The 26,118-nt window shown below is 39.1% G+C and overlaps 1 protein-coding gene across 8 annotated transcripts in view; it reads left to right on the top strand.

Annotated features, from left to right (window-relative positions):
- Nucleotides 1–26,118, top strand: part of LOC136863928 (metastasis-associated protein MTA3) — a 901,938-nt gene that overhangs the window by 821,815 nt on the left and 54,005 nt on the right. For 7 of the 8 annotated variants that reach the window (XM_067140364.2, XM_067140363.2, XM_067140360.2 and 4 more), the window contains one exon: nt 11,413–11,641. The exons of the other annotated variant lie outside the window; for it this stretch is intronic. In XM_067140364.2, coding sequence (XP_066996465.2) covers nt 11,413–11,641 — 229 coding nt within the window. The remainder of the gene's footprint in view (nt 1–11,412; nt 11,642–26,118) is intronic. 8 annotated transcript variants of the gene reach the window in all.

The raw sequence follows: 26,118 nt of genomic DNA, 5'->3' as shown, positions 1-26,118 counted from the left end.
TCAGAACACAGGAGCTTGCCCGGATTGACCAATCACCACACTTTCTTCGATCGCGATGTTTAAATAACTTTCTCGAATACGCACGATCTCGAATCTTCCATTTCCAGAATATTAAGAACATATTTCTTGAATGCCTAACTAACAAAGGCCAACACACCCTGTTCAAAAATTCGCGTCAAACTTTCTGGACAGTTCCAGTACATATAGAAATGAAATTTACTATTTACAAATACAGAATGTTACCAAAACATTTACACTGTACAGGTTAGGTACCTGAATGGAATACAAATAAAATATTGTAGCACAACACTCCAGATCATACAGTAGTACTACTTAAATAGATTTACAAGTAAAATCTTCCACAAACACTTTCCACTTCACATATATTCTATCATTATTCATACAGTAATTATCCTGTGTGATACAGGGGTCCATTCGATTTTGCTATTTTATGCTTTCTTTGCGAGTAAGGCACCCACTCCACTTAAATGCTGTTCATTTTCTTATCTTCCAAAGCATATGAAGACACCACCCTGTTCTGTCCTCACCCCACAGTAGCCTGTCCATCTTGTTTCACTCTCTGAGCTGATGACCTAGCTGTTAAGCACCTTTAAACAACAAGCATCATTGTTTCACTCAATCCAAGTATCTCCAACTTATACCATTTTATTTCTGCCATTACATCTCTCAGTCTGACAGTTTCATACATAGTTTTCACAATCCAGAATCCAGTTCGTGTCCTGTATTTCATTATAAATGTTGTCTCCATAAAATCTAGCCGCCATACATTTTGTCTGGTTTCTGTAATGAGTTTGATTGAGATGTGCGAGTTATTAGCCCACAGCAGGCTGGTGCAGTGGAAGTGCTGCCTCCTCTCTGTGCTAGACTGCAGAATTTTTCTGTAGGGTTTATCTCCCTTAGCCGTTAAAGATTCCTCTTTACTGCAAGGCAGTGGTTTTTCCTTTGTTTATCCCCGAGAAGAAGGGCTGCCTCCTCTGCCAGCTTCACCGTACCAAAGGATTCATCCGCCGTTGTTGCTGTTAAGGTCAGAACCCTGTTAGCCGACACTTTTCAGGGTTTCTGTAGGGCCTCCACAGCTACCGTAGCAGTTATGGGGCATACGCAGTCCACATTTTGTGTTACCTCTACAGGGAATCCCCTGCTTTATGCCATTGCCCACCTCTGACTAGGGTTGGGCTGACCAGAAACGCTGGAAAAACCCTACATCTAATTTTTTATCTGATTTTTGATATGCTCTATTGGTGGAAAAATATCTAGTTCCCTCCATGGGAACTTAGAATTTCCATTTACATTCAGTTGTTCCGCAACATTAGGAGCTTGAGGCAGAGTGTTTCGGTACAGAGTGCTGGGACACGGGACACAGGACTGTAACTGCGCCGTAGAGAGAACTTCGAGAGGCAACATGACATGCTTCGCGTCAGCTGGTATGTGCCTGTACCGAACGTGCTGTGTCAAGGCTGCACTAGATAGATTAGTTTGCCTTGGCTGTGTCTGAATGTCGATACGAGCTGTGTGCCGCCCTGTGCTGGAGTGTAAACATTTTTTCATCCAGTTATATCTTTAATTCCAAAGCGATGACCTATATTTTTCTTGGGCTTAAAAGTTTCCTTAAATTCCAAATTAATTTTTAATGCCAATCCCCGAGAAAGTGTTGAGGGAAATTTTTGAGATATTAAAGAAAGTAAATGGAAGTTGAGAGGGAAGGAATTCGAAGTGCAGGGAGCATAATAGCACGAAAGTACAACAATGTTTTCATCCAGTTATATTTCTCATTCCAAAGCGATGACCTATATTTTCCTTGGGCTTAAAAGTTTCTTTAAAGTCCAAATTAATTTTTAACATCAACAGTACATGTTTCCTAAATAAGGAACGAAACATTTACTGTTGACAAATAAAAAAAATTTGCCAAAAGGCAAATAAAAAAGTATCAAAACGGTGGAAGAATTTTGATATTGTAAAATTTAGTGCTTTCTCACGTGCCGTGAAGTTTTATCCTGGCCCTAATTACTCACAGTACAGGCCAATACATTCAACTGGTGAAAATATTCTTGAATTAGTTACTTTTAAACACCTGCACTGCCATTGTAACCGTGTTATGTGTATTTCATATTGACCGGAAAAATCTTTACCTAAAAGCAGCCTTTAAACGTGATTATTGGGTGTGAATTTCAGTGTTCCGACTGTTCATTCACATTCCGTGCAGCTTTATGCTGGACATGGTCATAACTACACACAGGCACACACCACACAGCACGTTCCGTACAGGCACATTCCCGCTGATGCGGAGCATGTAATGTTGCCTCTCAAAGTTCTCTCTACACTGCTCAGTTAAATTTGGTCGTTGGTGAACATTATGAAAGTTTCTTGTTGAGAACTGCAGATCCAGTGTTGGTTGTGATGAAACAAGGCTGGGAGGAATTTCTCTTAAGTTTATATGATGGACCTTATTTTCAGACAGTGTGTTGTAATTATGTTAGTGTCAGGATGGAATGTTGAATATGATATTTTGTGTTGGTACTATTAGTGTTGTATCTCTTAACGTCTTAACTGGGGATTTCCACTGAGAAACGAACCTTTGCAGTGGGAAATATATTTTGACAGAAAACGAGTTAATTCGTCGTGCCAGTTACTCTTCCACAAATGGTGAAGGAACTCAACCCGCCCATTATGCGCTTCCGCGAATAACAAAGAAACTTGTCCCACCCATTATGCGTGCATGCCTTCAATGAAGACGAGATATCAAGTCTGACTCGTTTTGACATAAATATGTGTTATGACTGGTGATCTTCTGAAAATTTGCATTACGGAAGTTAGCATCACAAAATGTGTGATGTTAGTGTAACCGAGCAGACTGTGATGTAAGGTATGGATCAATGGTGAGACAGTGCTACCCAGCAACCATGCAGGCTTTGTGTTATGACTGGTGGTAATCTGAAATTGGCAGCCATTGATAGATGGTCAATACTGAGAGAGATATTATGATAGTTTGATTTTTGCAAAGAAGCCAGGTTGAATGGCTCAGACATTTGAGGTTCTGACCTTCTGATACCAACTTGGCCGATTCGATTCTGGCTCAGTCCAGTGGTATTTGAAGGTGCTCAAATACGTCAACCTCATGTGGGTAGATCTACAGGCATGTAAGAGAACTCCCGCGGGACAGAATTCTGGCACCTACGGTGTCTCAGAAAAAATAAAGTCGTTAGTGGGACATAAAGCAATAAACATTATTATTGTTAATTTTGCAAAGGGAAAAGTGGTGTCTTTTAGTTCACATTCGGTAATTCAAAACCATAATTCAATATTTGATTTGACTTCTTGCAACTACATTATAATACTGTGTCTGACTAGGTATCAATCAATAAAATGATGCCACTATTGTAATGAAGTACATTATTATCATTACACTATATGTATTTGTTTTGTAACAATATAGTGAGAATAACAGTGAAAAATAAAAGTAAAGTACTGTACTGTATATGATGTAAGACAATCTTCAAAACCATTTTTCTTCAATGAGTCTCTATTTATAATGGTACAGATAGAAGCTCACTGTGAGTTTCACCACTTGTGCTATTCTCTCTATCCCAAGAGCTGTCATCTAATTCATGATTTGAATCAGTGAGAAGAAAATTCAATTAAATATTGGCGCACAGGGTGGCAAGTCTGGAACCTGTTGACATCTTGCTATATAACATGGAAATTATTATATGAACATTGTACAATTTATTCATGATTTGCAAGACCGTAATCTACACTTATGTTTCACAATGGTCCTTTTAGGTATGCCTCTAATCCTGGTCCTCCTAACGTTAAGAAAGAAAATATTCCAGAAGAGCTGGTACACCAACAGTGAGACCCCGAACTGAAGGGAGCAGTTGAAAACAGTTAAATTTCTGGGAAGGAGAAAAGAGCTTTCTTTCTTTATTTCTTTCTTTCTTTCTTTCTTTCCTTCTTTCTTTTTTCCTTTCTTCCTATTTCTTTTTCTTTCTTTTTTCCTTTCTTCTTCTTCTTCTTCTCCTTGGCCATTTTCCAATTACTTGAGGTTGTCACTAGATCCAGATTAACTCCAGTTTTATGGCTGGATGCCAACTCTATGTGAAGGGATGTATTCACTATTACAGTTTATTCTTCTATGGTCGTAGGCAGTGTCGGATGCCGAGTGTAAATGAAGATGTGTGTTAAGACGAATACAAATACTGAGACAGAGGATTTACCAAGATTCAGCTACTTTGTAATTCCACTTCAAAGGACAACACAAATCGGTTAATATGCATTGCCCTTTAAGAACAACAAAGGTAGTAATTCTAAGTTAATAAACCTGCTTTGTTTGTTGTATTTCATTCATAAACATCACCAAAGAACTTTGGAGCAATATTTTGCTTCACATGGAGTATTCCTACTGTGCATTTCTCATTTTTTAATGATTTAAGCATGTATTTTAGTAGGCAACCAAATCTCTTCCAAATTTTCATTTGCAAAATGATGACCAACTTCAGAGATAATAAACACGATAGCTACCATGCGTAAATATGGTAAATTATATTTTTGTAGCTATGATTTTATTCTTGAAGCTTTTTCTACAAAATATCTTTAAAATTTTGGTGGTAAGCAGTTTGAATAAATGCACCATGTTTGCACCACATTCAGAAGCTGGCTTGCTAACTAATTTGAAGAGCACATCTTGTCTTTCTGTGGCTGCCAAATCAGAGGAACTCGGATTCATAGCAGCTGTCATAATTTGAAGTTATTGCTAAATCTGCTGCATGAAGAGACTGGTAAATATATGTTTTGGATCCTCCTGATGACAGCAGCTATCCTGAATGTGTTTTTCACTCCTCCAGTGAAATTCCAAGGTGGTTTCTGTTTCCAGCGCTGGGTCATCTATTTGAGTTCTAACCCTAAATGCAGTAATTATGGTTGCACATTCTGCTATAGACCTTGCAGTAAAATAGGTTACCATATTATTTCTACATTTTTCTTCTTATGTGTAGAAGGCTGAAGGTCTGAGATTACTAATTTACTGTAAAAGAGCAATGTTAACAACTTGTCGTACGTACGACATTGTAACTGGTGGAAAACCTTCAATTATTATGTTTAATATATTTTAATTATAGTTTATTTAATGCTAAATTATCTTTTATTAAATGTTAAACATGACTAGTACATGGTTTCCCTGTAAATATGTAGTATAAATTTGTATAACCTCAAATACGTATTGTGTATAAGTTTAACCTCAAAATCTATATCGTCGAAAGCAGTAGAAAATTCCATAATGTTTGTATGTTAGACTTATTGTACTATAATTTGGTATATATGAAGGGTTCTGGAAACTTACTGTAAGGTTTTATTATCCAGATACATATAGAGCCATTACGAATGTTGTAGATATTTCCATGTGTATTAGTAAACAGTAAACGAAAGTTCGATTACCCATTCGACTAGCTGGTTGATCGATGTTTCGAGTGCGTTCCATTAGAGTGTTGCAAGAACTCTTCCAGAAGTCGATTATTCTAGATGGTTGATCGAATAGTATATATATTGAGCTGTCAGTCATTGAAGTCAGTTCTTAGGACTCAGGCAAGTGATGGACTGTGAGTAACTGTTCGGCTCCGAGGCGGAGTCAGTGAATTCAAGAGAGTGCATGTTATAGTGCGCGAGTCAGTGTTGTTGATATCTGTACTTGTCAGAATCGACTTCAGGGTACTCCGCTATTGAGTGTTCTAGTGTCATTTGCTACTGTGTATAATTGTGTGTTGTGATGTACAGTGTAAATAAAGTAATTTATACAAGGAAGTGAACGTGTTCTCGTGTGATATTTATTTACGTAAAATAAAATCGCATTGCAGAGCGATAAACTGCGTGATAAACTTAAATATTCCTTCACAATACTCTTCTCTTCTGGATGCATAACAGCAGCTTTCAAAACAGTTTTAGAGTTCAGTCTACAGGCTTCTGTGATTGAACTGGACACACTCATATGAAAGTGGGACTCCATCACTCTCGTAGGTATGAGGCTCACTAAAAAGAATTGTGAGCATGAACTTCAAATTTCTGTGAAGCAGGATGCTAGCCTTATTGACACATAGACTCAGTGAGAATTCTTCATCCTGCGGGACTAAATTCTGGCACCACGGCATCTCCGAACACTGTAAAAGTAGTTAGTGGGACATAAAGCCATCAACATTATTATTATTCTTATTATTATTATTATTATTATTATTATTATTATTATTATTATTATTATTATACATACATACATACATTATCATTATAGACTATTATGCCTTTCAGCGTTCAGTCTGCAAGCCTCTGAGAATTTACTAAATGTCGCCACAATCCTCGATTTGCAACTAGTGTTGTGGCCTCATTTAGTTCTATACCTCTTATCTTTAAATCGTTAAAAACCGAGTCTAACCATCGTCGTCTTGGTCTCCCTCTACTTCTCTTACCCTCCATAACAGAGTCCATTATTCTCCTAGGTAACCTATCCTCCTCCATTCGCCTCACATGACCCCACCACCGAAGCCGGTTTATGCGTACAGCTTCATCCATCGAGTTCATTCCTAAATTAGCCTTTATCTCCTCATTCCGAGTACCATCCTGCCATTGTTCCCACCTGTTTGTACCAGCAATCATTCTTGCTACTTTCATGTCTGTTACTTCTAACTTATGAAGAAGATATCCTGAGTCCACCCAGCTTTCGCTCCCGTAAAGCAAAGTTGGTCTGAAAACAGACCGATGTAAAGATAGTTTCATCTGGGAGCTGACTTCCTTATTACAGAATACTGCTGATCGCAACTGCGAGCTCACTGCATTAGCTTTACTACACCTTGATTCAATCTCACTTAGCATATTACTATCCTGGGAGAACACACAACCTAAATACCTGAAATTATCGACCTGTTCTAGCTTTGTATCACCAATCTGACATTCAATTCTTTTGAATTTCTTACCTACTGACATCAATTTAGTCTTCGAGAGGCTAATTTTCATACCATACTCATTGCACCTATTTTCAAGTTCCAAGATATTAGACTGCAGGCTTTCGGCACAGTCTACCATTAAGACCAAGTCGCCAGCATAGGCCAAACTGCTTACTACATTTCCACCTAACTGAATCCCTCCCTGCCATTTTATACCTTTCAGCAGATGATCCATGTAAACTACGAACAACAAAGGTGAAAGATTACAGCCTTGTCTAACCCCTGTAAGTACCCTGAACCAAGAACTCATTCTACCATCAATTCTCACTGAAGCCCAATTGTCAACATAAATGCCTTTGATTGATTTTAATAATCTACCTTTAATTCCATAGTCCCCCAGTATGGCGAACATCTTTTCCCTCGGTACCCTGTCATATGCTTTCTCTAGATCTACGAAACATAAACACAACTGCCTATTCCTCTTGTAGCATTTTTCAATTACCTGGCGCATACTGAAAATCTGATCCTGACAGCCTCTCTGTGGTCTGAAACCACACTGGTTTTCATCCAACTTCCTCTCAACGACTGATCGCACCCTCCCTTCCAAGATGCCAGTGAATACTTTGCTTGGTATACTAATCAATGAGATACCTCGATAGTTGTTGCAATCCTTCCTGTTTCCTTGCTTATAGATAGGTGCAATTACTGCTTTTGTCCAATCTGAAGGTACCTTACCAACACTCCACGCTAATTTTACTACTCTATGAAGCCATTTCATCCCTGCCTTCCCACTATACTTCACCATTTCAGGTCTAATTTCATCTATTCCTGCTGCCTTATGACAATGGAGTTTATTTACTATTCTTTCCACTTCCTCAAGCATAATTTCACCAACATCATTTTCCTGCTCCCCATGAGCTTGGCTGTTTGCAACACCACCAGGATGATTTCCTTTTACATTGAGAAGTTGTTCAAAATATTCCCTCCACCTCTCCAGTGATTCCCTGGGATCTATTATGAGTTCACCTGAATTACTCAAAACACTGTTCATTTCCTTTTTCCCTCCCTTCCTAAGATTCTTTATTACAGTCCAGAAAGGTTTCCCTGCTGCTTGACCTAGTCTTTCCAGGTTATTACCAAAATCTTCCCATGACTTCTTTTTGGATTCAACACCTATTTGTTTCGCTCTGTTTCTTTCATCTACGTACCAATCCCTGTCTGCCTCGGCCCTTGTTTGGAGCCATTTCTGATAAGCCTTCTTTTTACGTTTACAAGCTGCTCTCACTTCATCATTCCACCAAGATGTTCGCCTTTTCCCATCTTTACACACAGTTGTTCCTAGGCATTCCCTTGCTGTTTCTACTACAGCATCCCTGTATGCCACCCATTCACTTTCTATATCCTGAACCTGCTTACTGTCTACTGTTCGAAACTTCTCACTAATCATATCCATGTACTTCTGTCTAATTTCCTCGTCCTGGAGATTTTCTACCCTTATTCGTTTGCAGACAGATTTCACTTTCTCTACCCTAGGCCTAGAGATACTTAGTTCACTACAGATCAGATAGTGGTCCGTATCATCGAAAAATCCGCCAAAAACGCGTACATTCCTAACAGATTTCCTGAATTCAAAGTCTGTTAAGATATAGTCTATTTTGGATCTGGTACCCCTAGCCTCCCATGTGTAGCGGTGAATAGCCTTATGCTTGAAGAATGTATTCGTAACAGCTAAACCCATACTAGCACAGAAGTCCGGCAAACGCTTCCCATTCCCGTTAGCTTCCATATCTTCCCCACATTTACCAATCACCCTTTCGTTTCCTTCAGTTCTGTTCCCAACTCTCGCATTGAAATCGCCCATTAGCACTATTCTATCCTTGCTGTTGACCCTGACCACGATGTCAGTCAATGCTTCATAAAACTTGTCAACTTCATCCTCATCGGCACCCTCACATGGTGAATACACGGACACAATTCTTGTCCTTATTCCTCCCACCGACAAATCTACCCACATCATTCGCTCATTTACGTGCCTAACAGAAACTATGTTGCGTGCAATGGTATTCCTGATAAAGAGCCCTACCCCAGACTCTGCAGTTCCCTTTCTAACACCCGTCAAGTACACTTTATAATCCCCCACCTCTTCCTCATTATCTCCCCTTACCCGAATATCACTTATTCATAGCACATCCAGATGCATCCTCTTTGCTGACTCAGCCAGTTCTACCTTCTTTCTTCCATAAGCCCCATTAATATTGATAGCTCCCCATCGAATTCCATTTCGTTCGCCAAGTTGTTTCCAAAGAGTCCCTCGCCTGTCAAATGGGAGTGCGACTCCATTACTCCCATAGGTCCGAGGCTTGCTTAAAGTGTTCTGAGCTCGGTAAATTCATGAAGCAGGATGCTGCCCTACTTGCACATAGTCCAAGTGAGGATCTCTCCTCTAACGGGTTATGGACCACCGGTGAATTGTATAGTCCTAGCCGCCTGAGCACAATTAGGGCCACGACTCAGAATATGTCCGTGATGCCCACTCCCATTCCATAGCAATTGGTATCCCGACTCTCAGGACCACTTACTAGGCCACTCAGCCGTTGCCCATGGTTCACGAACTAGGACGTGACTACAGTAACCCACAAACATGTACCATTATTATTATTATTATTATTATTATTATTATTATTATTATTATTATTATTATTATTATTATTATTATTATTATTCATCCTTATGGTTTAGGGACCGCCTGTGGATTGGGCTGTCCTAGCCGTCTGAGCTGGAGGAGGGCCACATTCTCTCTCTCTCTCTCTCTCTCTCTCTCTCTCTCTTTCTCTCTCTCTCCTGTTCCATAACAGCTGGTACATGACTCTTAGGACTACTTATTAGACCACATAGTTATTGCCCATGATTCACAAACTAGGATATGTCTGCTGGAACCCACAGCACGAACAACTAATTTTCTTGAACTTGAACCATATTGTTGTGACATGTCTTATATACAAATGTGGTCTATTAATGAATAAGGTATAGGTCTCAGTTTTGACAGCAAATAGATTTGTATTTCATGAAATCTGAAAAAGTCCAGTTTTACTCTACTCTATGTACATTTCATTACATGGTCACAATAAATAGTCAAACTTGCATCTGTTTGATAAGCTTAAATATTCCTTCATAATACTGTTCTGTTCAAGGATGCACAACAACTGTTTTCAAAACATTTTACCTTGGAAATTGTTTTCGAGATGAGAAACCCTTCAGTGAACCGCTCATTCTGTTCCAGGCAAGCTATTGTCTAGTTTGATATGTAAGGAAAATGATCCATCATGCAAAAGTCTCACTCCAGAGCTGAACACTCTTGCCTTGTCCTTGTTCATGTAATGCTTTTGGATAATTTGTTGTAAGATTACTCGTACTGGTTACTGTTAGTGGTTGTTTTGGGTAAGAGGAATTCACACAGAATGATGCTCTGACAAACCCTGAACACAGTTACTTCCTTTTTTTCTCTCAGGCAGCTGAGTTTTGAATTTCACAGAAAGTAGTGAGTCAGGATTTTTTTAAACCAAAGAGTTTCTTTTACCTCTCTAGTGAGTTCATAAACTCATGTTTTATCACCTGTGGTGATACTTTCAAGATAATTTTCTTTTTCTTGGTTTTGGCAAAAATCGTCTAGTGAAGCACGCTTATTTTTTTTTCTTTTTCCCCCTAGAACACCATTTTCAGAACCCAGTACGAAGACACTGTATAAAAATTGAAAGCCTGAATGATTTTGTGAACAGTGCTCCTTGCAATTTTTTAGTATCATAAACTTTGATCTCTATTATTTCTCTTCACAGAGAGATCTTCCAAAATATATTGCAAAGGGTGCAATTTTCCTGCCTTTTTTGAATCCTTGGTCTGCTTCACTTTTTTCTGCAGATCATAGTTCAGTTCCTTATAGCTATCTCAGAATTTCTTACCCTTCTCACTCTCTTATCTGCTTTAAAACATTATGACCGGGCGAGTTGGCCGTGCGGTTAGGAGCGTGCAGCTGTGAGCTTGCATCCGGGAGATAGTGGGTTCGAACCTCACAGTCGGCAGCCCTGAAGATGGTTTTCCGTGGTTTCCCATTTTCACACCAGGCAAATGCTGGGGCTGTACCTTAATTAAGTCCACGGCCGCTTCCTTCCCATTCCTAAGCCTTCCCTATCCCATCGTCGCCATAAGACCTATCTGTGTTGGTGCGACGTAAAGCAATTAGCAAAAGAAAAAACCATTATGGCCTTAAAGTCTCTAAACTGCGAAGAATATCACTCAGATTCACACCTTCTTATACTGCTGAAAGTGAAATAAAGAAAAGTATATCCCACAGATATTCCAATTTGTGTATGAACTCTTCCCCTGTATGTGTTTAAAAATTGTAGTAATATATTGTGATTGTAGCTTTACAATATTTTTATACTTTTTATTTTTAATCCTAAATTCTCTACAGGCCTAGTTGTCTCACAACCTGGGCCCCCAGCAAAACGCATTCATAAAGATGTCGGATCAGTTCGTGGGGCTGAAGGATTTTCTTCGATGATGGGTCGATCGGTGATCAACCACCTTAATGGTAAAGCTAAAATTGCTTCTATGGGACGTTCTGGAAATAGTCGCAAGCAAGTCATATCTTGGATGGACGCTCCTGATGATGTGTATTTTCGGTCTACAGAAGGAACCAAGTAAGTTTTATCACCTTAGCAATGCTTATACCGTTGACTGAATATCTGAGGCAATATCTGGAATGACAAAATTGTAGCGATAGTACTATAAAGGATATTGAGGCCCAGCATGTTTGTTGCTTGTTGTTTAAAGGGGCCTCACATCTTGTTCATCGACCCAGAGGCCAACGTATGGTGTATGCTAAGTTTTATCACACTTTGTTCATTAGAATGGCTGATTCAGTTACATTTTATTTTATATATTGGAATACTTGTAGGAGCATGAAGAGTGTGAAAACAAAACATGACTCTTGAAATGTACAGGACTTCTACACAATTAGAAATGAATATTGCAAATAGTGTAATATAGTAAATGTAGTAGAGTTCTGTGTCCCATCTGAATCACTTGCATTATCAATATTCTTGTACTGGTTGGAAAGAAGGCAGATCAAATATAAACTGGAATGTGATTGTACTGCTGCTGTTAGTAATAATTCTGAGGTGGGGCTTTGCCAGGATGTTGGTGGGGGTGTCTGGAGAAGGGATTTGCGAGTGTGAATGGCGGTGGAGAGCTGGGCTGCTTCAATATGCCATGAGTGAGCAAAAGGTGCATACGTCTGTCGCACAACGCATCCTTATCAAATTTCTCACAAAGGAGGGCACCAGACATTCCGAAATTTTGAGATGGCTTCGCGCACATTTTGGGGAAGAAACACTTTCGCAGACTCGAGTGTATGAGTGGGCTAAAATGTTTGTGGCAGGAGGAGAAGCTTTGGAAAACAAACCTCATGAAAGGAGAGCCTGAACAAGCATCACTGCAGACAACATTGTTGCCATTTATAACATTATTGGTGAAGATCCGCGAATGAAAATTTCACAGATTGTTTTAGCCGTAGGAGTAAGTTACAGAAGTGTTCAAACCATCATCCAAGATTAACTCCATTTCAGAAAATTGTTTGCCAGGTGGGTTCCTCGTCTCCTCAAGCAGGAACAAAAAATCTTTACACCAGGAAGTTTGTCAGACACTCCTGCATCACTACGAGGAGAAAGAGAGGATTTCTTGCATTGTATTGTGACTTGTGATGAAACTTGGGTGCATCATTACACCCCAGAGTCAAAGCAAGCAAACATGGAGTGGCGGCAAAGAGGCGAAGCAGGTCCAATCAAGGCCAAAACACGCCCATCTGCTGGAAAGGTGCTTGCAACTATTTTCTGGGACTCCAAGCGGGCGTTTTCCTGGTGGATTTTCTTCATGAACAAAGGACAATTAATGCAGCCTATTACTGTCACCTTTTGGATGAAGCTAAAGCTGTGCATCGCAACAAGCGGCGCCGGCAACCGATACAAAACTTCATTCTTCTCCATGACAATGCAAGGCCGCATACTGCCGCTTTAACACGTGAAAAAATGGAGGAAATTCACTGGATACATCTGGAACACCCTCCGTAGGGTCCAGATTTATCACCCTGTGACTACCATTTGTTTGGACCACTCAAACAAGACCTAGGAAGACAGGCGTTTGTTGATAATGCAGGTGTAGAAGAGTTCGTGCACAACTGGCTCTGCACACGTTCCTCTTCTTTCTATCAGGATGGCATCAAAAACTTACCAATCTATGGAGAAAATGTGTATCGAAGGTAGGACACTACGTATAAAAGTGATCTCTGTATGTGTATTTTTTTTGGTTGATGCAATAAATTTAAAAAATAATTCCCGTTTATATTTGATCTGCCCTCATATAAATGTTTAGAGAGGAGGCGAGCATGATAGCCGAATGACAGGGAGCCAGTGGTTCGGGTCACGTAGTTGTCAGCTTGCATTTGGGAGATAATGGGTTCGAACTCAACTATCAGCAGCCTTGAAGATAGTTTTCCGTGGTTTCCTATTTTCCCACCAAGCAAATGTTGGGAATGTACCTTAATTAAGGCCATTGTCGCTTCTTTCTCACACCTCGTGCTTTCCTATCCTATTGTTGTCATAACACTTATCTGTGTCGCCGTGACTTAAAGCAAATTGAAATTGTATAGCCGAGTAACATAGTTGCTGGTTTAGCACCAGACAACCGGAATTCAAATCCCAGCCAACGAATGCAGAATTTCTTAATGAAAGGTTGTATCCTTGTGGTTGGGATTCCATATACAACAGGAGGTTTCGTGGCCATGATCACAATAGCATCAATCATGTAAAACTTGAAGCTTGCTTGCCTTTTGTACATGTTCAGAAAGTTTGCTTCCCTGTTGTGGACCCTTGCGTATGACAAGGTAGAATTCTCTATCTCGGCGATGTTGAAGTTGCTACATTGATGAACCTACTGTATAATTCCAAACCTCTGCAGTTTGAATCATGATAATTTTAGAACTGTTTCTTGTATCTACAAGTTCACTGACTTGCAATTTTTTTAGGGGAGGAAATATCAGGCAGTGAACAAGTTTTTCCTATGCTTTTAGATCAGTGGCACTTTGCCAAATCTGTGATAGTCTGAATATTACTAGTTCAGTAGTTTGTGAATTATAGATACAAATGACTTTGAAAAGCCAAACAATAGAAATTGCAATTAAATGATTTTAGCATGAAAATTCAAAGCAGCCATACTTGGTATGACAATGCTATGAATGCTAACGATGAAATTTTCTTAACCTTCTATGCAATATAATTTCAGAAATGTAGAGATTTCAATACAGTTTCATCAAAAATGGAGTAATTTTTAACAATAAATGCATATTTGGCTTTCTTGTTCATTGCCATTTGCCCTACCTAAAAGAACGGTCCGGGGCCGATGACCTTCAATGTTAGGTCCCTTAAAACAACAAGCATCATCAAAGAACAGTCCACTATTGCTGCTGTCTCTGTATGATGCAGTGTGAGCCATTTTAGCATGTAGATTTATGCTTCTCATGTATGAATATGGCCTGTCGGCTTCTGCATGTGGTACAGATACTAACCATTGTAGTTGGCTTTCGTGTATTTTCTCTAAGATCAAGGCAGTGCCTCGATTTCCTGCCTTGATTCCAGTCTTTGGTCTATCTTAGATCTGTTGGAGTGATGTCTCTGTGATGTTTAGTAGAATTTCTAATTCTTTTTTTAGTCAACCAATATTAAGTTCTGTAGAGTAGAATAGGATAGACAGAGGTGCATAAGATCTTGCATTTGAGGTGGGCTTTCATCAGGCAATCCCATAATTTGTGCATCATTGTTTGCCTTTCCATCGAAGTTTGTTTAAAACCTGTAGCTTTCAGTGTTGCCTAGTTGAGTTATTATACCATCTTAGGAAATTCAGTTGGTCAGCCCATGAAAAATTTTCAAATTATTAGTTCTGGAGTTTTATGAGGTGACAGTTGACACACACAGCAAGAAACCAGTTTACTATTCAGTCAAGACACACCAACACGATACTTTAAAAAAAAAATTTTTTTAGCTACGGGCTGTACGTCGCACCGACACAGATAGGTCTTATGGCGATGAAAACGACGAAAACATGATACTGCAATTGAGTAGATTTTAATGTAAGTTCAGGATAAGTGTATATTTATTAAGTTAACCATTCACATCGTGTACTATCACTCAATAGCTTGGAAGCCATTTTGGCAGTTAAGAGTATGTGTGCTGTATGCTGTAGACAACAGTAACTCCATTCTTGAACATACTGTAAATAGTAGTAGGTAATGGTAACTTGACAAGTTATTTGATAATTAATGATTGAGTTAATTTTCCCCTGGCTTAGATATGTCCGCTTGACAATCTAAATGTGGAGCCTCTCTTTTTTCTCCTTCGGGAGATAGTGGGTTCGAACCCCACTGTTGGCAGCCCTGAAGATGGTTTTCCGTGGTTACAGCATATAGTCATTCAAAAAGATGAACGAGCTTATAGGACTATATAAGTTCCTTGTAGGTACACTCATTTATTTTTCAATGATAATTAAACTTCAGTCATATAAAATATTAAATGCAAAGAACACACAGTACCATGTGGTTGTTCTTTTTATTTGAACGACTATATATTATTTTATATATGTCTTTCTCTTCCAATTGCTTATCATTTTGGGTTATTTACGTAATTTCCTACATTGTTTTTTGCTCATTTCAATTTTATATCACTATTCCAAACAATTGATTTAACTAAACGTTTTTATTTGACACAACTTGCGCTTTTACAGTATTTAAAATTGACCATCTGTCCAATTAATTTGAAAATTTCTCATCTGTCAACCAACAGAGAAGGTCTTCATTCATGATAGGTCTTTGCCATTGACTTGGAATTTGCTGTGGGTCTCATGCCAATGTACCTGGTTTTCTTTTTGTTCAGTCACAATCAATGTTTTACTGATCACTTGTTGAATTTTGCGTTTGGTGTTGGAGTTGAAACTTAATTCCAGTGACTAACATAACACTCGGCATAGAGAAGAGTCCAGGGCAACAGTCAGTGCAGGTTTGCTGTAACAAAGTCGATCACAAGGATGATGGAATAAATTGGTGATAAGACTGGAGTTGACTGTAATGCAGAAGGTATCAATCAGGTACTCCTGCAGTGGCTTGGTCATTGCTTTTTGATACTCCATAATGCAGCTGCATCCCACTGACAAGATACTCTGAGACACCTTGCTTGCTGTCAGTGTGTTAGCCAAATCAGGCCATGTTCTTTACAATTGCTGACAATGGGGTTCGAACCCATTAGGGAGATAGTGGGTTCAAACCCCACTGTCGGCAGCCCTGAAGATGGTTTTCTGTCATTTCCCATTTTCACACCAGGCAAATGCTGGGGCTGTGCCTTAATTAAGGCCACAGCTGCTTCCTTCCCACTCCTAGACCTTTCCTGTTCCATCGTCACCATAAGCCCTATCTGTGTCAGTGCGGCGTTAAACAAATAGCAAAAGAAAAAAAAAAGACTGCTTTGTATATCTGCAACATAAAGCACATTGAAAAAAATAAGGTCTTTAGTCCATTGGCATATGTCCTCCATTAGAAATTTGTTTTGAAAATATTGTTAACTAGCCAGCTTAAGAGCTTCGTCCCATGTTCTTGTCTTTATTTGTTTCTGACTTTGATGGTGTTGATTTGTTCAATAGGTTCTTCAGCGTCATTGATGTTTGGAAATTTTGGTTTGGAGAATACCTCGCTCAAGATCTCAAAAGCCAATAGTGTTCCCATGCTTTCTTCCAATATCCACTGAATTGTCCATTTCATCACTGATGCAGTTATGCTGATACATAACAAATGTAAAGAGATGAGTTTCTACAATGGCACACCACTATAATTAGGAAGTTCTTAAATTATATGGTGATATGAACATTTTACAATTGCCAAGTTTTCCTTTTTAATGTTTTAACTCCTATTTAACTGTTGTCGATATGGCTCCTTTCAGTTTTAAACCAGATAAAATCTTAGCATTCCATTTAATGTGTGTTATGTCTTTCATTGTGGGACTCACATTTGAGCTCTGTCTGTAGAATATTTAGTAGAAAAAGAGGAGTTGAAATGGATTAGCTCCACAATCTCCTGCCACTTTCATTTTAGCAATGCTCTTCTATCATTCATGACTTCAGAGGTAAATGATGATGCAAGGCACCGTGAGCGTTTATGTATCTCATTCATAGTAGAGTCTCACTCCCTAACCTGCCACATAGCTGCACCCAGCTGAAATGAAATGGCGTATGGCTTTTAGTGCCGGGAGTGTCCGGGGACAAGTTTGGCTCGTCAGATGCAGGTCTTTTGATTTGACACCCGTAGGCGACCTGCGCATCGTGATGAGGATGAAATGATGATGAAGACGACACATGCACCCAGCCTCCGTGCCAGGGGAGTTAACCATTAATGGTTAAACTTCCCGACCCTGCCGGGAATCAAACCCGGGACCCCTGTGACCAAAGACCAGCATGCTAACCATTTAACCATGGAGCCAGACAGGAGACAAGAATTTAATAGTGATGGGAGATTGTAATGCAGTGGTAGGCCAGGGAAGAAAAAGTAATGCCTTAGGAGAATTTGAACTGGGACGAAGGAATGGAAGAGAAAGTCGACTGGTTGAATTCTGCACCGATCATAATTTAGTCCTTGCTAATACTTGGTTCGAACACCACAAACGACGGCTGTGCACGGGGACAAGATCTGGAGACACAGAAAGGTATCAAATACACTTCATTATAATTAGGCAGAGATTCAGAAACCGGGTGTTGGATTGCAAGACGTTCCCAGGAGCACACATGGATTCTGACTACAACATGGTCATGAAATGTCACCTGATGATGAAGAAATTCAAGAAAAGAAAGAATGCAAGAAGATGGAATCTAGATAACTTGAAAGAAAAGAATGTGAGGGATTGTTTCAAGGAACATATTGCACATAGACTAAATGAAAAGGCTGAAGGAAACACAATAGATGAAGAGTGGACAGTCGTGAAGAATGAGATCAGTAGGGTTGCTGAAGGAAAGTTAGGAAGAAAGGTGAGATCAGCTAATTCATGCATTATCCTGATAAATTATATTTCTGTCAGGTCCATCATGTTTTACTCACCTTGCATATATCTTATTTCAGCTGCTGGTATCATGTCCATTTGTGAGTAATATAATACTATATTGATCTCAATATGAGACTTAAGTTTTTTTACATTAAAGTCTGTGGTTTGTGGAGTGGGTTACTGTAGTCATATCCTAGTTTGTAAAGAATAGGCAGTGTCTGAGTAGCCTAGTCAGTGGTCCTAAGAGTCAGGATACCAGTTGCTATGGAATAGGAGTGGGCATCTTGGACATATTCTGAGTCACGACCCTCCTTGTGCTCGGACAGCTAGGACTGACTATACAATCCACTGGTGGTTCCTAACCTGTCAAGAGGAGACATTCTCACTGGGACTACATGCAAGTAGGATAGCATCCTGCTTCATAGAATTTACCAAGTTCAGAATATTTTAAGCAAGCCTCGGACCTATGGGAGTAACGGAATACCACTTCAATTTGGCAGACGAGGAACGAGGGACAAGGGACTCCTTGGAAATGACTTGGAAAACAAAATGGAATTTGAGGCGGAGCTTTTTTTTCTTTCTTTCTTTTTTTTTTGCTAGTTGCTTAACGTCGCACCGACACAGATAGGTCTTATGGCGATGATGGGATAGGAAAGGCCTAGGAGTAGGAAGGAAGTGGCCGTGGCCTTAATTAAGGTACAGCCCTACCATTTGCCTGGTGTAAAAATGGGAAACCACGGAAAACCATCTTCAGGGCTGCTGACAGTGGGATTCGAACCCACTATCTCCTGGATGCAAGCTCACAGCCGCATGCCCTTGACCGCATGGCCAACTCGCCCGGTAGGGGGAGCTATTAATATGAATTGGTCTTATGGAAGAAAGAAGGTAGAACCGGCTGAGTGAGCAAAGAGGATGTGTCTTGATGTGTAGGAGTTAATGATATTTGGGTAAAGGTAGATAACAAGGAGGAGAGAAGAGATTATAAACTGTTCTCGACAGGTGTTGAAAAGCAAAGGGCAGATTGTGGGGTAGATCCATTCATTAGGAATACTATTGCACGCAAGATAGTTCCTATTAGGCATGTAAATGGGCAAATAATGCAGGTAGATCTAGCAGGTGGAGGACTTTGGAGAATTGTCTTGATCTATAGGCTCTGAGCGCTGATAGGAGGAATGCACCGCTGCGCTGCGAGTGGCGAACAGTGTAAGTTGATGCGTTTCACCGTGCACATATCTACTGTCGTCTCACGCGTGCTGCCATGGCCGACTAAATAATAACAGTGGGATTTCAGAGTATTTTATGCAATAACAATTGGCCACATAATTCCAAACTTGCAGAAAGTGGTCATGTAATAAATTTACAAGAAAAACAGTTTGCAGAAAATAGCAACAGAGTAATAACTGCAAATGTGATCAGAAAGGAACATTGGTTCCCTAGATATCCTAACATTTCACAATAGAGGCAACGTAGTAATTTCTGTGGCTTGGTTCTAAAAGGGCCAATGTCAAAAGAACCTGTTTTTGAGCAATGAGCATTTGAAGTTTTGCTTATAGTTTTCCAATTATTTTTTTCAACAACTAACTTTAAATAACTTTATACTTTCTTTGTGGAAGTCAGCTTATTAAATGCTAATTTTTTCTATCGTATTCTTTAAAAATTGGCAGGTTTCTAATCTTTATTGGTAATCTAACATTATTGGCAAGGGCTTATTTAATTAAACGTTAACTGTTCGTTTAGTGTTTAACAGAGACATCGGCCCTTTTTACATGTTGCAAGCCAGGATAAAACCGGGCGAGTTGGCCGTGCGCGTAGAGGCGCGCGGCTGTGAGCTTGCATCCGGGAGATAGTAGGTTCGAATCCCACTATCGGCAGCCCTGAAGATGGTTTTCCGTGGTTTCCCATTTTCACACCAGGCAAATGCTGGGGCTGTACCTTAATTAAGGCCACGGCTGCTTCCTTCCTACTCCTAGGCCTTTCCAATCCCATCGTCGCCATAAGACCTATCTGTGTCGGTGCGACGTAAAGCCCATAGCAAAAAAAAAAGCCAGGATAAAATGCGTTTGTATCAGTTAATATCTCAATTTTGATAAAAAATGACATTGGCCCTTTTAGAACCAAGCCACAGATTTATGTATTAGTAGTGGTGATAATGAGATTAGTGTCCATATTGTACCCTGATGAGATAGGCCCTAGTTTCATGATTTGATTTTGATATGAGAAATACAGATATATAGGAATATTAAATGAATACAGTGGCAGTTTTGTGTGGACGGGAAAAATTTCGACATAAGCCAGCCGTGATCGCGACTGTCCGGCGCCACCGTAAGCTTGTCATTAGGGGAAGAAGGTTTCCTGGTCAGAAGATAAGAGGATTAAATCTAGAGCTCACAACAACAGAATAATGACTACCAGGAAGTAGAAGAGTATATATTTCGGACCAAGGCCGAGCAGATGCATCACCAATACCGAGAATGTGACGTGCCAGTCTTTCCACGCCCGAGGCATTTGGTGTTGTCACGTTTCAAGGGAGAGATTTCAAACTGACCGAAACGGTGTTGACCAATGAGAAAATATATCACAGGCCCGCAGATAAACCAACATAAGAAAAACTCAGAGTGAACTCCAGTTAGCTTCTCCGATAACAATAATTAAATTATTCCAACCACACAATTGAATAGAGGGGATTTTTGTGATATCGTTCCCATGTTGAATAATGGTAATCGTAATAAATTAAAGTAATGAATTCGTGGAAATGACCCACGCTATCTCGCCATTGGTCAAGATGAGCACGCCATCAGGGACGCCGAGTTAGCGCGCGAAAGGTGGAGGACAGAAATTAAGTGATATTTCCATGATCACCGAACGATATGAGTTCAGAATACGACACATGAATGTGTATCGCCAGTGTATTAAGTAGGATAAAGCAAGAGATCCAAATCCACCTGCATATGCCGATTTAGGATAACCAACCCCCCTCTCCGGGAAATGACCGCGGATGACCCCGGTGGGAAACCGTATCGTCCATAAAAGTCCAGAAGCGGACCTCACATCACTCAGTTCTTACCAGTACTCAGTTCTTACCAGTCACCAGTCGTTATCGGTCACCAGTCGTGTCAGTCGTAATGAAGTAGTTGAGACTCTGACACGTTGACTCTGTAAGTCAGTACCTCGGGACGTATTCGAAGTCAATTAGAGCTGAAAGTACGTGAATTATTAGGAGAATGAATACGAACAGTGAAATTATCCATAGTACCGAGTGTGTATAATCAGTACAATTGTATGTTGAATTTAATGAATGTCATGTGTTTAAATAATAAATAACTAACGGAACGCCGATAGTACCTTTGGAAGGCAGTGTGCGGAGCCTGAAGTAAACACCTCAAGATAGACGGTGAATAACTATCCGAGCAGGGAATTATAGGAGCTAGGCGATGATCAAGACGGCTTGAAAATAAACCAGGAAGTGCCGGTTGAAGACGCGATACGCGCCGGTTCAAATGAACGACATTTCGTCGTAATGTGTCACGACGTGTGTTTCGGGCGTATATGAAGAGTATATTGTGCGAGTGTCAGGGGTCTAGGAGCACCTATAAGTGTTTTTTTTTGTTATTAATATTTTTGTGTAAAATAGTGTAATAAGGTATTAATCATGGGTAGTCACCCAGAAGTGTTTTATTATGTTAAATTTGTATTGTGCGACATGATGGACGGGTAAATCACCATGGGGCCGTAAGGCCTATATCTCATCCGCTACGAGACAATGGAATTCTACCTAGGAATGAGTACACAATTTTGATATTGGGGAATGTTATCGCGACTAAACGGGGTTCAGTGTAAATTAATTATGGTTACTTAACATGGTCCGCTTCCCGAGTCCATGATTTTATTTTTTTGTTAGACGGACGAACTAATTTATATTAACGTAATAATGGGTTAGGTTAATTAATTTGAGTATTTGTTTGTTGTATATAATGTAAATATGGGATATATTTCTTTCAATTAATGCATGCTGTTTATAATACTTTGACTTAAGTTCAGTTCAAGTGTTAAAGTTTTTTTTTGTGCTGACCCATTTATTTGAATTTCATTCACTGCGGTGATCATTTGTATTTTAATTAGGAATAATTTCTATTAGACAGCCAGATTATGAAAGAGCCAGAGTAGGGAAGATTTGTGTTGCGTACGGAAGGTCATTAAAATACTAATAATAATCATGTTTGTGAGTCGACAAAGGAAAGTAAAATAATAATAATAATAATATTTGGGCGCGTGCAAGTTAAAGTATAATAATAATAATGACAGTGCTTCGTGAGTTAGCCAGTGCAAATATAATAATCAATGTGGAGATGACATGTAGCGTTAATGACTTCATTCGCGTAATCAGTTTGAGTTTACGTAAATTTTTGATTTTACGTTTTTGGGACTTTATTTTAACCATTAAAATTTTGTTTAAAAGCGATATAGGCACGTGAATTAGAATGGTCACGATATGTTAAAAGCCCAGAATGATTTGAGCCCATATTTAGAGTTGGAAGTCATGAGGGACGAATATCCGGCGTGAAATAAATTGAGCCGTATTGTTTGTAATGATGAAATAGATGAATCTCAAGGCCTAAGATGATATAAATGCATATGCCGGTGTTATTAGTGGTAGAATCCACGCACCGAGGATTATTTTATGAATTAAATGTTTGAAGAGTTCCGATGAAAGGAAATAGACTTCAAATTTGAAGGATTAGTTTAGCAATCGCCGGCATTGGAGGTATTTGCCCAGCCGCGATGTGCCATAGGTTGTGAGATGTGTCTTGGGAGGACAGGTGTCCCCATATAAAATTAACGGCAGTACGAAGTTGAAGGTACGGTCCCGAATACCGTGTTGTCCCGACCGATATAAAGCAGATCTTAGTGGTTCATAACGGGATTTAACATATGTGACTAAATTCTAAAGAGTGGATATTAAAATATCATCTTTCCATGTTTAATAATAATAATAACAATAATCATACTCCAAGTGAATCTTGTCTTAAATCAAGTGCTTAGTGCCAAGATAAATCGAAATTGTAAAAAGGGGTTATGCGTTAAACATATTAAGAGTGAACTACCGTGTAACAGGCGAATTTAAGTTTTTTTTAAAATAATAATAATAATAATAAAAACTAAGCGACTTTTTTTTTTAAGAATAAATTTTTTTATATTTTGGACATAATAATGATGTTGGGAGATGAAATGAAAGATTTGAGATTTTTAACTAATAATAATAATAAATAAAATATTTGAAGAAGGAGAAGAAGAATAACCAATGAAGGTACTTTTTTTTAATTTTATTTTTTTGATGAAATTAATAAGAGCGAGAAGTTGAAGTATTATAGCGAGGTTGATTACGGGTTACGATAATCACGATTTCCACTAATAATAATAATAATAATAATAATAATTATAATAATAATAATAAAAATATTTATGAGGAAGCTGATCATTATATTGTGCGGATAATTTAGGAGGAAGAACGACCCTTCGTTTGAAACGTCGGCAAGGGTTGGCATATAATCATCCCGGATGACAAATGATAATAATCAAATACCGGATTATAATTGAAATTAATGATAATGATAAAATTAATTGATGGTATTCAAAGTATATGCTAATGATCAGATAAAGAATGGTAATGATATTATCTAATAAGAATAGGAGGATATGCTAGGGACAGTCATCCTGTGTCGAACTGCTCTGAACCACATGTTGGGTTTTCACGGGGAGATAGCGGTAGATACGTAAATAACCCACGGACGGCACATGTTTGCAGGGTCAGAGCATAGTAATGAACCTTTCCGTACGTCTTGTCGTATTGACAAGTGTAAATATTAAAGTAGCTTTTGAGTTAATGAACTCTACCTGGTGTGTTTGTGAATCTGGAAATAATAGGCTAGAGTTTGTCCGTATTATAAATTCCCGTTTTTTCGAGGCGATAACATTTTCTACGGTGGGTGTCCGGCTCACCAGAATGTACATACCGGAAGTGTCTCATGTCCAAACGGAACGAGGAGACGACAGTAAAAAGTTACTGTCGTGCCTTCGTCGCCGAAAGAAGATCTCCAGCGGTGAAACGTCCAATCATACGGATGTGAATTCGATCCCCAGTAACCAATTGGGACGAATTCACCAGATGTTTTACACTACCAGAGTAGTGAGGTAAAATCCAAGTATTATGTCATTTATTTTTCAGGATGAAAGTGTCCCAATGTAAAATTGTCATCATGTGTAGTATGTAAAATAAGTGAATAAATTGCTCTTCATTGCAATTTCAATAGGAAACAGTTTCCATATCTTTTCATTGTAGTTAGTCCAGTATGCCCATGGAATCTAAGTTGTCACTTCCCAGTCCTATTGTGGAGTCAGAAATTTGTATCCATGAATGAGTCGTCCCCCGTAACCTTAAAATTTCATGCCCCGTTCATCCCTGTGTTCATTTGATGCGCCGATATATATATTTTTTTGATTTTCTTTATATAAATTTTTTTTATCATTTTCGAACTGATCACCCCTGAGATAAATGCTAGTCTGGGACTCAGGAGGTGGGCGGGTGCAATATACACATTAACAACGCTGCATTCAGAAAATATCCTTGGTCTATTTACAATATCATGCTAGCGTAGGTTAATGCTGCTAGAGAGGTTATTCATTTTAAATTTAAATTTAATTAATTTTAAACATAACCATGTTTTCTAAGGAAGAACTTTGTAACAGTCGTTATTTCATGAAGGCGAATAATTGTTTCCACGAAATGTAACCATACTTAAGCTGTTATTTATGCATTTTGCTCAGAACATGACACCTTGCATACTATTCGACCGTGTGAATGGTCTCAACCTCACATCTAAAACGTAGGTAAATAGAACTACAACAGGGGGAAGAGAGTAGAGGAACTTTTTCTGATAAAAAGGCTCAGGCTTGATGTTGGACCTATTGAAATTCCTGATATTGAAACCGCATGTACACCATCAAAAATTATGCACCGAGCTCGATAGCTGCAGTCGGTTAAGTGCGGCCAGAATCCAGTATTCGGGAGATAGTAGGTTTGAACCCCACTGTCGGTAGCCCTGAAAATGGTTTTCCATGGTTTCCCATTTTCACACCAGGCAGATGCTGGGGCTGTACCTTAACTAAGGCCACGGCCGCTTCCTTCCCACTCCTAATCCTTCCCTGTCCCATCGTCACCATAAGACCTATCTGTGTCGGTGCGACATAAAGCCACTGGCAAAAAAAAAAAAAATATGCATGAGAAGAAATGTTCAGAATCACTTAAAGTTGTCAATAAGTGATTATTTATATTGTGTGTCTGTATTTATAATATGATCAAGTCCACCTCTGTAATATAACGGTTGGCGCTACTAACTGCCTTCCTCGGGGCCCAGGGCTTGAATCCTGACACTGCCAGAAACTGGTACTGGTATGATGTTAAAACGGTGCATGCAGCTCATTTCCTTTAGGGGTGTGTTTGAAAAGAAATGCACCACCTCGGGATGAGGACATGAATTCACGGGTGTAAAATACAGTATTTCTTTGAGCTACTGATATTGCGTAATGGAGGCCTATTTGTGTAATTTTATTTGTCTACTGCCTTTCCAAATCCATTTCGTTAGGTTGTAACGGAATACTATTAAATTTCACACTTTGGTCTGTAGTACAGTAAGGTATATTATTATTCTACTGGCTATAATTAAGACTATGGCAATACAATATAATTTGTATCTCTTATTATGTGTGTGCTCTAAAAAAGATGGTCTACTGCAGCTTGCTTTGCAAATATAACATTGCTATAATAATTTGTTTCTGTTAACCTATTTGGAAAATGGTTAAAGTACGTGTTGTAAAGAGTAATTTTGTATTTATTAAAAATGTATAAATCTCGAATTACTTCTTGCGATTTACTGCTATGATCCACCGTCTTTTCAAATGCATTTAATGAGAGGTTGTGAAGAAAACCTTTGTGACAGAGTATCTATTAATGCAGCCAACAACAAGCATATAGTTCTGCCGGAATGTTATGA

Source organism: Anabrus simplex, chromosome 2, assembly GCF_040414725.1.
Source record: "Anabrus simplex isolate iqAnaSimp1 chromosome 2, ASM4041472v1, whole genome shotgun sequence".
Lineage (NCBI taxonomy): Eukaryota > Metazoa > Arthropoda > Insecta > Orthoptera > Tettigoniidae > Anabrus > Anabrus simplex.
The sequence above is the reverse complement of the archived record's forward strand: the minus strand, read 5'-3'. Positions and strand labels throughout refer to the sequence as shown.